We start from the raw sequence: 18,087 nt of genomic DNA, 5'->3' as shown, positions 1-18,087 counted from the left end.
TGGTACAAATGCTTAAAGAAAATAAAGCCAAGTAGTTGCAAATATTGTTGTGGGTCACCTGACAGGTTTTCATCGCAATTTCTCTATGAAAACCATAAAAAAATTACTTCAGAATAACTACTGCAATAAAAGTTTGAAATATTTAGAAAAGCAGAAAAAATTTCAGATTTTTAATCATTGATTAGTGGTTAACATGTGAACATTATTTTCAAGTGGCAACTGTCAGGTGACCCACTATCACGTTAAAACCTTCCCATTATACAGATTATAACCAGAGTTCAAAGTTGACCATATGTTTTCCAGATACAAAACATGCCATCCAACTGAAGAAGCAAGTAAGCAGAAGCCAACATGAACAGTGGCAGACTTTTTTAATAACCCTCTTCATAAGGATAGTTGTTCCATGAATATTTTAATATCCATGGTGCAATCCAAAGCATTACTTCAGGTGTGATGGGACTTTGTCCTCAAATGCTTCATTATTCTCATTCCACCTGAAATAATGGTGGATTGCCCCATAGATATAAAAATAGTTTTCTAAATAAGTATGTCTAAACAGTTACTTTTTAATTTCTATTATCAATTTAATCATTGTTGCCAGTTTATAAGAAAATTCATCTATAGGGGCAATTAATCAATTGTAATGCTTATTTTTCAAAAATATTTAAAGGCAATAAAATTTATTTGTATATCTATATCTGCAGCTCTTGAGATTTTGATCATAACAGCAACATGCCTAGCAATAAATGCATCACATAAATTTCAATCTTCCCTTTTTCCTAAACCCACCTGTACTTGGCTGATCCAGGATATCAAAGACTTTCCTCAAACTATTCATTCTTGCTTCTTTACAAACTAACTTGATATCAGCACCTGAATAACCCTCTGTTGACTAAAATAGAAAAAAAATTTCATAAATTTTTGAATTTATATTAATAAAATCTATATTAAAAAAATAATCATTTAACATCTGTATTTTCATGGACATGTTTCAAGTTTTTCCTACATAGTATTCTCTAGCATGTACCAGAAAAATCAAAGAGGAGCAAATTAGAAGAAAAATCTTTTTACTTCTGAAAACATTCTTAATATTGCTACTGCTTTGTTTTGTTGCATTAGAATTATAATTTAGATAAATAGATTTTCTCTACTGTTTTATAGCAACAAAACATCTCTCTCTCTCTCTCTCTCTTAGTTTTAAAAATAGTTGGCCAGATATGTGGATTGTTTAAATTGGAACTATTCAAATAGCGTGATGGCCCTTTCTTTGATGGATAAAATTTATTTTGGGATAGAGATGTTGATCATCTTCTCCCCCCTTCTCTCCCTCTCTCCTGCCTCTGAAGAAAAATATTACATTTCTTTTTAAAATTGCATCCATAATTAGCAGCATTTTGAAATTTTTCTACTGTTTTTCAGTCGACTGATGTAAAATAATGAACAACAAATTTTTTACTGCAGTTATGCATAAACGCTCTCATGGTCCATAATAAATTTTTAAAAGTACATTTCATTAGAAATTGTATTGCCATATCAAAAAAAATTTACAAATTACCTACTGTTTCATTAATTTTAGTTGAAGCTAATTTTTTCCAGTATTTTCATAGTTCACATCACTCAAACTTTCTGTCATGGTGCAATATAGCCTTGTCATTTTTGCACCATTAAAAAACCAAAAACCAACCAACCAATCACTCGAACTTAAGGTGAGTGTCAACATGCTACTAAATATTTAATGGCGATGATGGTAGCAGTGTTATTCTTTTGTTGCTACAAAAAATTTTTTTGTTGCATTAGAATTATAATTTAGTAGCATATTGAAACTCGCCTTAGAAAGAATTTTTTTTTATGGTGCCTGAATTTGCAATAGGTGATCCTGGAATTTACATAAGGAACTACTATTTAATTTATCTAATTCATTTTCAGTGACAATTCATTCTGAGATTATAAATGCATATTACCAGAAATAAATCATAATATGTGTTCTTCTCTGTTTGTCATTAAGTAATTTTAAATAAAGCCTTTTAAGCTGGGGTATATTATTTCTCAACTGGCCAACTACCTTTTCTAAACTGGTTTAGAAAGGGTAGATTTCCTCAGAAAAGTACATTAAAAAGAAAAAAGTATTCCCTAAGGGTTTTTTATTTTATTGGTAATTTAAATAAAATCATTTGTTTTATATTTTTTATCAGGAAAAAATAAATTTTCTGCTATTTTGCTAATTACCATTTTAGAATACAGAGTTCTTAACATCACTGAGACATTTCCTTGTAATATATTTTAAAGTGAATTAATTCATTAAAAAAGTTTCTTTATATTTTGTGCAAGGAGGTACATAAAATGAGGGAGGGGGTAAGTGGCTATGACCTTGGGATAGTGTAAGGATTCAGTGGTAATGACATTACACATTTGAACAATCCACGTTTCCAGGAAGGGGGAAAAAAACCATTAAATACTAATTTAAGCTCAAAATATATAGTCTTCAACAACTATATCAGAAACTCAGAAATATACCAAAAACTGTACGTATTTTGAATGTATTCAATGTACTTGTGCTTAGAAATAAATCAAAAACTTCAATATTTTTAGTTTATTTCTAAAAACATGCCATTTCACAGGTAGCTGTATATCATGATTTGTAGTCTCTTGGTTTTTTTTTTTTTTTTTTTTATAAAAATCAATCAATTTTAAGCAGGACAGGTTTGTGGTTCATTAGATCTCTTTGTAATCCTGCAACTTATAATGGTTTCAGGTGGTTCAGTTTGTTAATAAGTACAACTATTAAGTAGATCGCCTCCTCCCCAGGAAAGAGTTCAGAATTTGGGGAGTAGCATAGGTGAAGGCCTTTTAGACATTTAGTCGATATTTAGTCACTGGGTATGTATTTTAGTTTTATTCACAGATCACATATATTTGTTCTATTAACAAAAATAGATACACATAAAGGATCTCTGTATATAGAAACCGTGTTTTCATCTTAAAAATGTTTAATAAAGCAGTGAAGTGTCATATTTATATTAACCATTAAGCTTTCCTACTGAAAATATCTAGTTTACAATCTTCAAGTAATAACCATTTTGCACTCTATTCAGTGTAAAATGCAGGTAAAGAAAACAGAGGATAACAAGAACAATTAGACTGTAAACAATTAACTGAAACTGAAGATTCCATAATCTTCTAATTGGACTGAGAGAAAGAAAAATTTTCAGGCACAGAATAAATTTACCTTAGCAAGCTGATTATAATCCAAATCACAGTACAGCTGGAGTTGATCTTGTTTCTCCAACTTGGGTGGAAGAAACTGCTGAAACATGGCAACTCTTTCTTCTAAGCTGGGAAGGGATACTAAAATTCTTTTTTCCAGGCGTCTGAGAATAGCATGATCCAATTCCCTTGAGATAAAAAAACAAAATTATCATGTCTAATATAATCAGCAAAGGACATAACACAAGCTTAAATCTATGATAAGCACTGAAATATTAGCACAAACATCTATTTTAAAGAATGGATCTTAATCAGCAGCTGCACAGGAAGCAACATCTTTTGGTTGGATATCATAGTACTTATAGAAGATATTACACAAGTTTCAATCAAAAACCAAAAGCAAGGTTTAGTCAATATATAATTTTTGAACAGCTAAAAACTTGTGAGTGGGCATGATGATAAATCTTTGAGCATGTACACAGATGGCAAATTTTTACTTGTTATGCACCAGTTCTAGTGGAAAATTGCTTTGAGTGAACAATTTTTTCCCCCATTTCTAATATAGTTGGGGAAGGACGTTACGTGGTTGTTATCCATTAAGAATTATTAATATGTATAATTAACCACTCTTTTACCACGTGGAGTTTTTAATATATATTTTATTAAGCATAGCCTAAACTAATATATACAATAGTGTGACATTTCAGGTATCTTGCCAATACCCATCATCAGACCGTGCTGTTTGGGAATAGAGATAAAATTAAAAGGTGAAGGTTACTAATTAGATTTACATTGAGCAGTTCTAAATTACAATCATAATTTTTTTAACAAGATCATCAAGGTACCCGAAACGTCACACTATTGTATATATATTAGTTTAGGCTATGCTTAATAAAATATATATTAAAAACTTCACGTGGTAAAAGAGTGGTTAATTATACATTTTCCCCATTTGTCACATGTACTCAAAATGATGAAACTAAATAACACACAAATATTAAATTTTGTTGTAAACTAGTAAACAGAAATGATGCTGTAATGAAGAAAACAGTTTCAGATGGTTTCCAAGGTACTGCAAGGGAAATTTAACATTTTTAGATGAACAAATAAGCATTCACCATCAACAACCCGAAACAATCAAAACATCAATGGTGTCTGCACCATCAATCAATCTGATCAACAATTGGGCATTCAATAAATTACTGAGACATCTCTTTCATTTGGTTCAGCTCAGGCCACTCTAACTGAGGAATGAGTATAAGGCAAGTGGATGAGTGGCAAGTTTGTTCCATGCCTTCTTGCTCAAGATTTCATTAAGTCCTCATTCCAATTCACCTCATTTCATTGAGTTGTTGGAGAAAAGCTGTGCCAGATTCTGCATTTTAACAAACATTGAGTCTTGGGTGTATATATATGACCCAGAGACCAAAGTTCAAAACTCCCCATAGTAAACAATATTATCACCAAAGCCAAAATGGCATGTCAGTCAAAATCATGTGAAGGGCCAGGCTGATAATGCAGCCTACTACCAAGAAGTTTTAAAATGATTGAGAGAAAAATCTACAGAAAACAACTCAAAAAATGGTGAAATGGCTGGCTCCCTCACCACGATAATGCACTACATCACATGTTCCTCACCACCTAGCAATTTCTGATCAACAAAAATTTTTGATCACAAAAAAGACCATGCAACTTTTGGCTATTCAGAAAATTAAAACAGAAGACATGAAAGGAAAACAATCTGAGTCAATTCGAGAAATCCAATCAAATGCCATGAACTATGTAAAAGCATTAACAAAAGAAGACTTCCAAAAATGTTTTCATTGGTAACATGCAAGTGTATGGTCACAGAACGAGATTATATTGAAGAATATTAATAATATTAACATTTATAATTGGAAAAAATATTTTTCACAACACTCACCAAACATTTGGTTCAAATCTTTTATAGGCAAATGTGTTGTAATGTGTCTGATGAAAAAATTAACACCTCAGAAATTTTTAAAATGGCCAGTCATTAATCCGATTAAATGATGGTGCATACTTCATTAACATTTTGATTTTTTCAGGATGTTGAAGGCCAAGTGCTTATTTGCTCACCTTCAAGTGAAAAAGTCCCCTTTTGAAACCATTTAATTTGTTTCATTATAACTTCATTTCCACTAAAAGCGTTTCATGTGCTTTTGTGGCTAACCTTCCCGAAATTTAGTACTCACATGTTGTTCCAATTTTGTCATTTTGAGTACATGTGACAAATGAGAAAACAAATGTTTACTTAAAGCAGCTTTCCTATAGATTGGCATGTAAAAACAATTTAAAACTTCGTGTGTACATGCTCAAAAGATATTATAATTCCAGCTACTCTAAATGGTACTATGAAGTGATTTTATTAAATTGCTATTATTAAAATAAATTTATTTACCTTATTAATATAAATAATGGCTTGAATTCATTGGCAGTTTTATGACAAAATGCAAGGTTTACACTCAGAAAATAGCAACCTGTATACACTTGGTGGGATTTGATTAAAACAAGTAGATAAAGAAAAGGGATTTGGTGAATGTGAGAAGAAACAAAGTTCTCCACTGTCTGCAGTGCAGAAAGGTGGCAAGGAGAGTCTGTGGCTTCTTAGCAATGGTTTATCAAACATTTGGGTGCCTCCATAACCAGGTGGGTAGGAGCAGCAATGCATAGCACACGCTTCTTGATTAGACCGGGGTTCGAGCTCGTGACCACCAAATACAGAGGATGCGGAAAGGTCAAGTGATGACCACCGCATATCCCCAGAGCAATATGGCCTTAGTTGCTAATGCTCCTAAAAACCAAATAACAAACAACAACAACAACATCAAACATTTGCTTGTGGATACAGAAAGGTCATAATCCTACTGTACAAGGCAGTACATTGAATACTGTATCCAAGTATGGAGACCAAAACTAAAAAGTAAGGATATTGAGCTTTTTGAAAGGGTCAAAAGACTGGAACAACACTTTGTGAAATCAGCAACAGGGGTGCCTGTATGAGGGGAGACATCAATATGTGGACTACAGAGCTTGGTAACTAGGTACCTTTGAGGAAGACCTGGGTTTTGTTTGTTTGTTATTTGGTTTTTAGGAGCATTAGCAACTAAGGCCATATTGCTCCAGGGATATGCGGTGGTCATTCTGAGGAAGACCTGAGCAAGGTCTATAAGGCTTTGAGAGGTATAAATAAAATAAACAAGGGAAAAGGCTTCAAATGATCTCCCTACCCATATAAATTCAAATTATTAGGGAAGAAGTTTGGACAGGATTGTAAGGAGTTTTCTTTTAGCCAGTGATTGTTAATTACTGGAATAAGTTGCCTCAGTGATGGCTGAGGGTGACAGCCTAGGGAAATTCAAAGGTCAGATAGACTAGTGCCTATATGAGGAAGGAATAAAATAATTTATTTATTTTTATTTACTTATTTATTTTTTTTTGTCTAGTGCAGCAAAATGCTTTGGGGGTTCCCTGCAGCATATGGCTAATAATAATGCAGCTAGAAGAACATTTTCATTATTACATTTAATAATCCCAACAAGGTGATAATATAATTATAATGCAACAAAAACTATGGGTAGGGAAACCATTCTATTTCCTTTCGTAGCCATCTTCCACCCCACCCACATCAGGTAGCTAATCTTAATACAGGATTCATGCCAATTTGCATGTTGTACAAAAAATACCAAAATAACTCTTGCGGGGGAAGAATCCTGCTCTCTCTCTCTCTCTCTCTCTCTCTCTCTCTCTCTCTCTCTCTCTCTCTCTCTCTCTCTCTCCCTCCCTCCCTCCCTCCCTCCACTCAGGATTGGCTAAATAGAGCTCACTTGAAGGAGGCCTAAAGAATTCCTTTAGTCACACATGGGAATCAAATTTAACCTCTCCAAACAAGTGACAGGAAGTGATAGATACCATGCCAAGTAAGCTGCCATGGAGGATCCCCAACAAGGCATTGTCACAGAAGTCCCTAGAAAGGTAGAGTCGTGTCTTGTCTGATTTCATACACTGACCACTGGCATCCAAATCCTCACCCCACCCACTCCACACTAGAGTGAATCTGGAAAATCATCTCTCAATGGTCAACACTGATCTAGGATCTAATATTTGGTTTAAGTGCAATTCTATTACTATCCACACAACTGGATGCTGATAGATTAATAAGCCTACAGAGTTTCTTTGTAAAAGTTAAATTTACCTATCTATTCTACTAACTACACTAGGTTGAGGCTGAAAGTAATTATTTCAAGTGGCATTTAAGAAAGTACATTAAAGCTAATTGAAATGATTGTGTCTCCTCTACTGCCAGTGCTTTTGAATAGTCTGTTATACAGTGTTGACATACTTATTTAGAGACTAAACTATTTTGTACAATTTTTATCTTTAGTATAATTATTCAATTATTTGAAGATCAATGCAAACTCTTTTTTTTTAAAAGGTTCTTTTTTAACTCTCTCTCTTTTTCTCTCTCTCTCTCTCATGCACACATAAAGCTTGTCAGTTCTATATCCCCACTTGTTGGTTGGTCCAAGTCCATTTCTTTTAAAAGTCATGTACCAGGTTGTTATAAAATAAGTTTCCCTATTCGGAAGATCCTAGTGTCAAAATGGTTATAGATGGCAATGTGAAAATTTGTGGGTATGTCATTTAGGGTATGGGGAAGCGATTTGTAGAAGAAAAAAAAAAAGTTCAGTTTTCTGCCACCAGGGGTGAAATTGGCACTTTAAACATGAGATGGAATACTTAACTTAGGATTAGATTTTAATATCAGAACTTAGAAATCTACAGATACTGTTCTAGGTGCTTTCTTTCACTTGAGATGACATTCTGAAAACAGAGGACTGCGTGTGACAGTTTCGCATAGCATCTCATTGGGGTTGTTGGCTACATGCTGTTTAATGCTTGCTTTCAAATCAACAAGCATCTGAATGCCGCCACGGTAAACTCTATCTTTCAGGTATCCCCATAGCCAGAAATCACGGGGATTGAGATCTGTTGATCGGGCTGGCCAGAACTGCGGAAAGTCTCTAGAAATGATGCGATCATTTCCGAATGTTGTACAAAGCAGTTCCTTCACTTGTCAACCAGTGTGGGGAGGGGCACCATCTTGCATGAACACTATGGTCTCCAAGCATTGCCTTTCTTGCAGAACGAGAATAATGTGATCCCTTAGAAGAGTGCAGTACCATGCACTAGTTACAGTACACCTTACGGGGCCAGGAGATGTAGACTCTTCAAAAAAAAATGCTTCAATTATAAACTCTACAGTGTGGTGAATCCACACCACACTGTAACGTATGAACTTTGTAGTGGTCTTTCATGCACAGCAGATGGATGAGAAGCTTCCCATATTCGGCAGTTTTGTGCATTTACAGCCCCATGAAGAGTGAAATGTGTCTCATCAGACCACAAGATCATTCGAGCCCATGTATCGTCAAGTTCCATACAAGCCAGAAATCATAGAGCAAAGTCTATTCATTGTTGCTGATCACAAGACTTTAGTTCTTGTACCACGTGAATCTTGTATGGGAACCAGCTTAAAATTATTCGAAGCACTTTAAGTACAGTAGACCAATGAAGGCTCAAGTCCTTGACACACCTCTGGCACTACTGACTGGTAGTGTTTCACATTCTGAGCTGGAGGCCATTGCAACTGCCACTTCATTCACTACCTCCATTCCGATACGTGGTCGTCTCCTGCCTGGAATTACACCTAACTCCCTGGTCACTTCAAATTTCTTTATTAGTTTTCGAAGCCCCACTGATGTCAAAGGTCCTTTATGCAAACCTTTAAGTTCCCAATATTCACGTAGTGCTGCATTAGCGTTACTATTATTCTGGTAAAACGGTTTTACTAAAAGAGCACGTTCCTTTTTTTAAGAGCCATAATGGTTATTGAAGGTGGTGTTGGCCTGTCTGCTTTTATCTAACAGGATGTCATTTGCGTAAGCAGCGTGTCTTGAAGTAAATGACAACTTTTACATATGTGCAGCGGCGTTTCCACCCTAGTGGCGGAAATTTTAACTAATTTTTTTTTTCTTCTACAAATGCTTCCCCAAACCCTAAATGACATATCCACCAATTTTCACAGTGCTAACTCTAACTGCTTTGACACTAGGGTCTCCCGAATAGGGACACTTATTTTATAACCACCCAGTATTTCACTTTGGTTGATTGAGTGATTTATCATGTACCCCCACTTTCACAAGGTCATGTATTTCATTTAATTTTTATTAACTAACTTTTTCCCCATAAAGTGTTCCATCTGCCTGTATAATTGTTTCTTCGATTCTGTCTTCAAGAGAAGGTCTATGATTGTTTCCCTGATTAACTGCCTTCAAGGGAGTGCCTTGTCTGGGTATTCACAGGTGCAGTTTTTCCAAGACTTTCTTTTGTCTTTCAGTCTTACTGGGTAAGTACCTCGTGCAGTAATGGTTTAAATAGCATAGTGCCACAGCCTCTCAATGCATTTTCCTTGTTTGTTTGGATCTCGGTATTTTATGATTTGTGACAAGATGAGATCTCCTTGGCAGATTAAATATTTTTTTTATTCTTTTTAATTGTATTTTATCCTTTAGCATTTTATTTCAGAAATTTGGCAACCTTCAAAAGCACTAGTGGCAGAGGAGACAAAATTATCTCAGCTGGTTTAGCTGTACTTCCATAAGTGCTTTTAAAAATAATTATTTTCATTTGGACATAGTGTAGTGTTAACAGAGTAGTTTGTAATGCTTGCATATCCTGGCTGCATATGGTAGCAGCAGCCATCATTCAGAGGAACTGATGAAAGCTGGAATCTAACTAGAGAAACATTCTCCTCACCACCACGTGCCTGCCAAACTGTTAGTATGCTGACCCTAGAGGTCCCTGCTGGAGCTTTGCCACTATATCTGGAAATTATTGCTCAAGGGCTTAGCTATTGCTGCCAGAAATCAATCCCTGTTAAAATTCTCAATTATAACCTAGACCTCTCCAACCCTATCAAACAGGAGAAAAAGAATATATCAGCATATCTTATCCAATACTCGCAAAATGAACGGAATCAATCAACAAAAGGCGGTGTAAAAAATGCTTTATTCCAAATGTGACACTCACCTATCCTAAACCTCCCTGTGGTTCTTCCAGAGCTCTATGCTACATATTAATCACTGGCCATGGATCACTCTACTCCAAACTTGAAGAACTTGGACTTACAGAAAATCCACTCTGCAATTGTGATATGCCTGAGGACTAGGAACATGTCCTTTACAGTGTCATCATTACCACCCTTTTAGATGCAAGATGTTTCAAGCACTATGTTCTCTTTCTCATGGTGAAGAATTCTTTTTCCTCATAAATGAAGACCATTGCAAAGAACTTTCTGCATTTGCCCAAGCTGTGTTTTCATACAAAAGAACAAACCTCACAAAAATTTAACTCCCTTAACCATACAAAACTTAGAATGGAAAGACACATCATTCTGCTGACTTAACACCACATGAAGACATTACTGGTGCCCTTGTTACTGGACACAGGATCCTTGACCTTTTCACCTGTATATCATAAAATGGGTCAAGCACTGCTGACACCTATCTTCATGTGTAGGATGCCAAACTGGAGGTCTACTTTGCAGGGCACTCTAGCCCTGCAATCTTTCTGCTTTCCCTGTATCTGGGTGGGCTTTCTAGCCTAGGGAGAACCAAATTTAACTCCGGGGCTCACATCTGGTGAGTATGGGCTTGGCACACCCAGGGTCCTGAGCTGGATATTATCATTCTTCTCTTTCTTAGTGATTCCCTTCTACTTCTACTTCTCTCTCTCAGGCTAATAATAACTCTTTGGTCCCTCCCTACCACTCTCTGCCAAGAGGATGCTGTCTCTCCTCATTCTCCTACTTCTTACCCATTTTAATTCCCACTGTTTTACTATCACCTTTGCTTACACTTTTTTTTTTTTTTTTTTTTTTTTTTTTACTTGGTCGCCATCCAGGAAGCTCAGGCAACCCTGGTGAAGACTAGCCAGAAAGAATGGACTGCCTGGCTCACCTCCCAGTGGCAATGTAAGCCCAAGTAATCAGAAACACAACTCTAACAAAAACCACACATTACACCAGCGTTTCCCAAACTTTCCGAGCCCACGCCTCCCCTGACCTGTAAAATTTCCCGGCACCTCCCTTGAAGTAAAACATCCATAATTATGCAATTTCTAGTTCTTCGGCAAAACTAGAGTTTCTCCTATTGCGTGTGGTTTTTTACATTTCGCGATTCTGTAAGAAACTTGGTACGACGCTAGCAATGCATTTGATGGAACAGAAACTATTTTTTTTGAAGGTTTGCTTTTGTTTAATAAAATCATGTATATATTTTTTTTATGTATGTTATGTTATGAAAATTACATTTCTGTTAAACTTTTCGCGCCTCCTTTTGCACCAGTTCGCGCCTCCAGCTTGGAAATCGCTGCATGGTGCAGATGCGGGAACCACTGGTGGCATCTTACCCCAAACACTATGCCTGCACATTTTGCTCTTTGAATTTTAAATTAAGGTCACGAAGGCATAATGCCTCCTAGCAGCTTTAAAATTCTTATTTCTTACGAAAGGCCTACTTCGTATTAGAAATATAAAATATTCTTAATTGTTTTTTTAATTTAAAGATATGTCAGGGTATGTTTTTTTTTTAGTAAAACTGCAGATTCACGACCATGACTGTTTGTATATTATTTTACATGCATGGTTCAAGGAACAAATACACTATATCTTAGGTACAACAACATGTTGTACACCTTGAACATGGCACTTTTTTTGCCACTGGAAAGGTTTATGGAAAATGCAAAATTTTACAAGTAAATGATTTACTTAAAGTTAAAAAGTTCAAATAATTCAATAAATAACAAAATTATTTTTCAAAGTTATCTATATAGATAGATGTATAATATTAGCAACGGCCGCAAGAGCAATGGCCACATAGTACAAGAGCAATGGCTACATGGTACAATAGCAATGGCCACATGGTGCAAAGGAAGCCTGTGACTTATTCTGCACCAGCCAAAAAAATAAAATAAAATAAAATAATAACAAGAAAACTAAAAAAATAATAATAATTAATAAAAGAAATAGAAGTAGACAACCTATGCATTTCTCTCCTCCCATCCAGCTGACCTCTGAATTTCCCAAAATTCAGAGGTCAGCATCAATGTCATTTATGAAAATCAAAAACAACAGTGGTCCTAATACCAATCCTTGGGGAACCCCACTTCTTACATCAACCCAAACTGAGGAATAACTATTTATCACAACTCTCTGCCTCCTACCCTGAAGCCATCCAGCTAGCCATCTAAGGATTTTCCCAGTGATTCCAACCTGTTCCAGCTTATAAAGTATATACAGATAATAGAATGTAGATACTTTTTTCCCTATTATATTTCTAGATACACATACTTTTTTTCCTATTATATTTCTAGATACACATACTTTTTTGCTTAATTATAATAAACTGATTCTGAGCAATAACTTACCAAGGTAGATTAGAGGCTGAGAGAACAAAAACAAGATTATCAGAACAGGCCAGCCCATCCATCTGAGTAAGTATCTCAGCTTTCATTCTTCTAGTAGCCTCATGCTCACTAAAATATAAAATAAAATATTTTTCTTTCATAATTATTAAAATATTTTACTTTCTGTGCTATTTTTACAAAATATTGATTGCTAAGTTATTAATGAAAATGAGTAATTAAAAGCAGCTGTAACAAATAAAACCAGTGAATGTGAGAAAATCCTCAAGCTCAAAAAAATGATTGTGAAAAATTCTTGCATCTAGTAGTCAATAACCAATGAAAACTAAAAGACGATGGCTGATAAATTATTTTTCTACCCATATTTTATTAAAAAAAATTACTAATAAAATAAAGAAATTTAAAAACCATTAAAAGCTATTAAAAATTAATAAGAGAAAAAATATATATAAAAGTTAAAAAAGCACTGTGCAGTTTTCAAATAACATCTAGGTGTTCTTAAATTTTTTCACAATATATCCTGCAACCATCCTTTTTTTAATTTAAGTTTATATTCCTTTATGTGCATCATCCCAGAAAGAAAAAAGATGCCAATACCAGTTAGTTCGCTCTATTCTTTTAAAGCCGCCTTTAACTTAAACACATCAATCACTTCAATTTCATCTCCTCACAGGTATCTACTTTCCAAGCACTGCAGTTGGCAGAACTGAAATGTTTCTGATAAGAGCATCCTTTTCATTCCTTGACTACTCTTGTTTCTCTTCTGTACACCTGTACCAACAGATCCACATCTTTCCTAAAATGAGGTTTCCAGACATGTATGCAGTGCTCACAGTGAGTCTAACTTTGCAGATAAAATGAAGGTTGTCACAGTAATCAGGTTATGCTTCTGCAACAAGATCTTGACAAATTAAGCAGATGGGCTGAGAAGTGGCAATTGAGGTTTAATATTGACAAATGAAAGGTACTTAATATGGGGTGCAGTAATCCAAGATTACTATACCCTGAGTGTGTTGCCACACTCAGGGCAGTGGTGAATGAAAAAGATCTGGGGGTAATTGTGTAGTCAGATATGAAGTTCTCTTAGCAATGCAGACACTCATGAGCTGCCAGGACAGCTCATTAGGTTTTATCAATGATATACAGCAATTTTTCCAGCAAGGATAAGGAGATGATTATGCCATTGTGTAAGGCAATGGTTAAGCCACATCTTAAATGCTGCAGACAGGTCTGGAGGCCTCAATTTAGGAAGGATGTGAATCTGTTGGAATGGATGCAGAAGAGAGCAACAAGATTGGTGAAGGGACCAAAAGGATGCTCTTACCAGGAAAGGCTTACAAATTGCAATGTCTGTAGACATCCCCTGCATGGAGATCTGTTTGGGGTGTTTAAGGACTCACACACACAAAGGAGCATAAATTAAAACTGAGGAAGGATGACTGCAAGATAGATGTGTAAAAATTTTGCTTCAGCAAGAGGATGGTAGTAGTAGTAGTGGCATGTGATGCAAGAAAGCAAATTGTCAAGCAAGGGTGGTTGACTGTTAGAGCAAACTCTCGTCTGATTTCATAGAGATGAGTAGTTTGAATAAATTCAAGGAAGATCTAGACAAACTATTAGGGGGGGATAGGTGAAATGGGGAAGTTTTTTTTTTTTTTTTTTGGCTGATGTTGTAATAAGCTTGCTTTCTTGAATCATATACCACTGCTACTACTAATAATAATTTGCATTATCATTAACACAGATATTGTGAATAACAACTGAATTGAAAAAAAGTGAAAAAGAAAAATGCATTGATTGATGAAGCAATTTAATGTTGGTTCATCAACTATAGTGCATAAAGCCTTAAAGCATAAGGGTTATACATGTATGTAATATTATTTTATCATTAATACTGGTAGTAGTGGCTCAGCCACTACTACCAGTATTAATGATAAAATGAGGTAGCTCATTACTACCTCATTTTATTACTATCAGTATTAATAATACTGCTACTACCAGTATTAATAATAAAATTAGGTAATTTTAATAATAAAATGAGGTAGTAGTGGCTGAGCCACTACTACCTCAGCAACAGCATCTAGTCTGACAGAACCCAAATTTTCTTTTCTTATTTCTGGAAAAAAAACAAAAAAAAAAAAAAAGTTTATTTTGTTTTTTTCATATTTCTGCTTGTTGTATGAGTGGAAGGCAGAAATGCCAAACCTTTACTAATAGACTGCTCTTGGTTTATAAACATCCAATTTATTAACTTTTCATCTTAAGAACAAAAGATTTTTATTCATGCTGGACTTTCAACTTATAAACTCATATTAGTATTATTATTAGCCCTGGCAAAATGATGCAAGGAAGCAAGCTTATTATAGCTCCAGCCAAAAAATAAATAAAATTAAAAAATAAAGTAACCTAGGTCACACCTTCCCTCAATTTATTTACCTCTTTCTTTTAAGAATCCCTCCAATCTCTCCTTAAATTTAGATAAATTTCTAATGTCAACAAAAGCAGGTAGGAGTTTGTTCCAACATTCAAATCAATCCTTGACTAAAGTAAAATTTTCAAATATCCAGTCTGCAATTATCCCTTCTGAATTTAAATATATGCCCCCTTGTGTATGTCACATGACTAAGCATAAAAATTCCCCTCAACATTTAGTTAACTCAAACCTCTCAAGGCCTTAAACATCTTAATCAGGTCACCCTGCAAACACCTGGTTTCCAAACACTGTAGCTTATAAAATTTAGGTCTCCCCTCAATAAGAATATCCCTTTGTGCCCTTAACCAATCTCATTACTCCTCTCAGTACCCTTACTAATAGGTCCATATCTTTCGTAAAATGGGATCTCCAAGCTTGTATACAATATTCAAGATGCAGTCTAATTGCTGCGTTGTATACAGTATACTCATTTTAAAGTAACCCTAAAATCAGTCGAAAGAAAATACAATTCATTATCAGAATAATTTACAAATAATAGCTTATAAACAATTCTGGAGGTATCCTCGATTGTTAGCAATACATAAATTGACTATTTTGATCACTTTTCAAGGGATACAACAAAGAGTTTATGTTGATACACTCTGGACTGTATTTTCAATGCTCACTCTGAATTGTCTGTTCTTGTAGGCTTTCTGCTTTAATAATCTATATTTAAAGAAGTCTGGGATTGTTAAATCAGGAGACCTAGGTATCCAAAGTCCTTATGATATGATTAAATCTGAAAAAGCTCTTGCAATATTTCAGTGGTTGAGCATACAGTATGGCAGATTGCTATGTCTTTTTTAGACAGATGTCTCTTTCATTTTTCCTTAGCAATGCAATAAACTGTATTACAATGCCTTGTTAAACATCAGAGGTGACAGTCTGTTCAAAAAATATGGGCTTGACTATACTTCTTCGAGGTATGCCACACCATACACTGATTTTTGGGGCATGTATGGGATTTTGCAAAAAATGTGCAGATTTTCAGCACTACATACTGTATTTCTCCATGTATAAGACGCACCTTTTTTTGAAAAATTTGGGGTCTAAAAACTGGGTGCGTCTTATACAGTGGTTGTAGATTTTTTTTTTTTACTTGAATTTCCCGCTTTTTTGCGCTTGTTGTCTTTGCACTCATTGTTTCACACTTGTTACCGGTATATTAGGCTATGTTCTGCCCAGAAATGGCTCAGAAAAGATTTTCGTACAGTGCTGAATTCAAGTTAAAAGTGATCCAGTTTGCAAAAGTGAATGGAAACCGTGATGCTGAATGTAAGTTTGGTCCTCCTCAAACTGAGAAAACAATCCGAGACTGGCTACAGGAAGAAGAAACCGTACTGAAAACGCCACGGCAGAAGAAGGCCATTAGAGGCAAGTCAGCAAAATGGCCTGATTTAGAGAGGGAATTGAAGATATGGGCAAAGGCAATTGGAATTCCTGTGTCCACAAAAATGGTTCAGCATGAGGCAAGAAGAATTGCTGATGAAAAAGAAGTTACTGATTTCAAAGGAGGACACAATTGGTGCTTCAGGTTCATAAAACGGAATGTACTAAGCATGCGTACATGCATCAGACTTGCCCAAAAGATGCCTGAAAGCTATGAGCAGAAGGTCCTTGAATTTCATCGTTTTGTCATTCAATGTCAGAAGACACATCAGTTTGAGTTGGGACAGATTGCAAATATGGACAAAGTTCCCCTTCAATTTGATGTCCCAAGTAACAACTGTTGATAAGAAGAGGGTGAAAACTGTAACTGTGAAGACAAGTGGATATGAAAAGAGCCATTATACAGTTGTTCTAGCTTGTTGTGCCAATGAGACCAAGATGTCTCCTATGCTGATTTTCAAATGCAAAACAATGCCAAAAGACGACATTCCTCGAGGAGTGATTGTCCACGTTCATGACAAGGGTTGGATGGATCAGGATGGGATGAAGATCTGGTTTGAGAAAGTTTGGAGCAGGAGACCAGGTGGGCTCTTACACATACCTGCCCTATTGGTGCTTGATCAGTTCAGGGCACACATAACAAAAAATACAAAGAAGATTTCTGCAGAGCAAAAAACAAAACTTGCCATCATACCTGGAGGCTTGACATCCCAGCTCCAACCACTTGATGTCAGCATTAACAAACCCTTCAAAGCTGCCATGAGAGACAAATGGAACCAATGGATGAAGTCTTCTGGGGACAATTTGACACCAGCAGGAAGAGTGAAGAAATCAACTATAGGAGAAGTTTGTACCTGGGTGAAAAGATCCTGGGATAATATCAAGATTGAGATCGTTGTCAAGTCATTTAAGAAGTGTGGCATTTCAAATTCCATAGATGGAACTGAGGACAAGGCAATATATGAAGACAGTGATTTGTCATCAGACACAGATGAGGACAGGCACAAAAGGTGATATAGTTGTACACGTTGGCACTAATGATATTAAGAGTAGGAGACCGGCAGAATTACTTAGCAAGTACAGGTCACTATTGAAAAAAAGCTGTGAATTAGGGTTGAATTTGAAAGTGTCTGCGATTCTGCCCAGACACGATAGGAGGGAGTATATGATGAGAGCCTGTCGATCAATTCGGCCCTGGAAAGATTGTACAAGGCTCAAGGTGTAGAATTTTTTTCAGCCTGGTCTGTTCTTGTTAACAGGAGAGACTGTTTCTATAGGGATGGGATACACTTAAATAGAAAGGGTGCAAGAATGTTTGTTGATGCTATCGAGGCAGTGTTAGGTGGGTCGGAAAACTGCTAGATTGGGGGGATACAAGGACTAATAGATTAAAAGTAGCCATTTGCAGAGGTGAAAGTGATTCTTGCACTGCTTCTATGGGAATGAGCAGCAGCCTAGAAAATAAGATGCAGGATATTTCAGAGACTGCTGGGAATCATTGGGGTACAAGTAAA

General features: G+C 35.6%; 1 protein-coding gene across 1 annotated transcript in view; it reads right to left on the bottom strand.

Annotated features, from left to right (window-relative positions):
* LOC150090565 (katanin p60 ATPase-containing subunit A-like 2) overlaps positions 1–18,087 on the bottom strand; it is a 123,453-nt gene that overhangs the window by 26,157 nt on the left and 79,209 nt on the right. Inside the window, exons 13-15 of the mRNA XM_090382070.1 lie at positions 12,715–12,822; positions 3,227–3,392; positions 790–892 (exon numbers count right to left, since the gene is read on the bottom strand). Coding sequence (XP_090238196.1) covers positions 790–892; positions 3,227–3,392; positions 12,715–12,822 — 377 coding nt within the window. The remainder of the gene's footprint in view (positions 1–789; positions 893–3,226; positions 3,393–12,714; positions 12,823–18,087) is intronic.

This window comes from Mastigoproctus giganteus, chromosome 1, assembly GCF_048544385.1.
Source record: "Mastigoproctus giganteus isolate SK-2022 chromosome 1, ASM4854438v1, whole genome shotgun sequence".
Classification (NCBI taxonomy): domain Eukaryota; kingdom Metazoa; phylum Arthropoda; class Arachnida; order Uropygi; family Thelyphonidae; genus Mastigoproctus; species Mastigoproctus giganteus.
The sequence above is the reverse complement of the archived record's forward strand: the minus strand, read 5'-3'. Positions and strand labels throughout refer to the sequence as shown.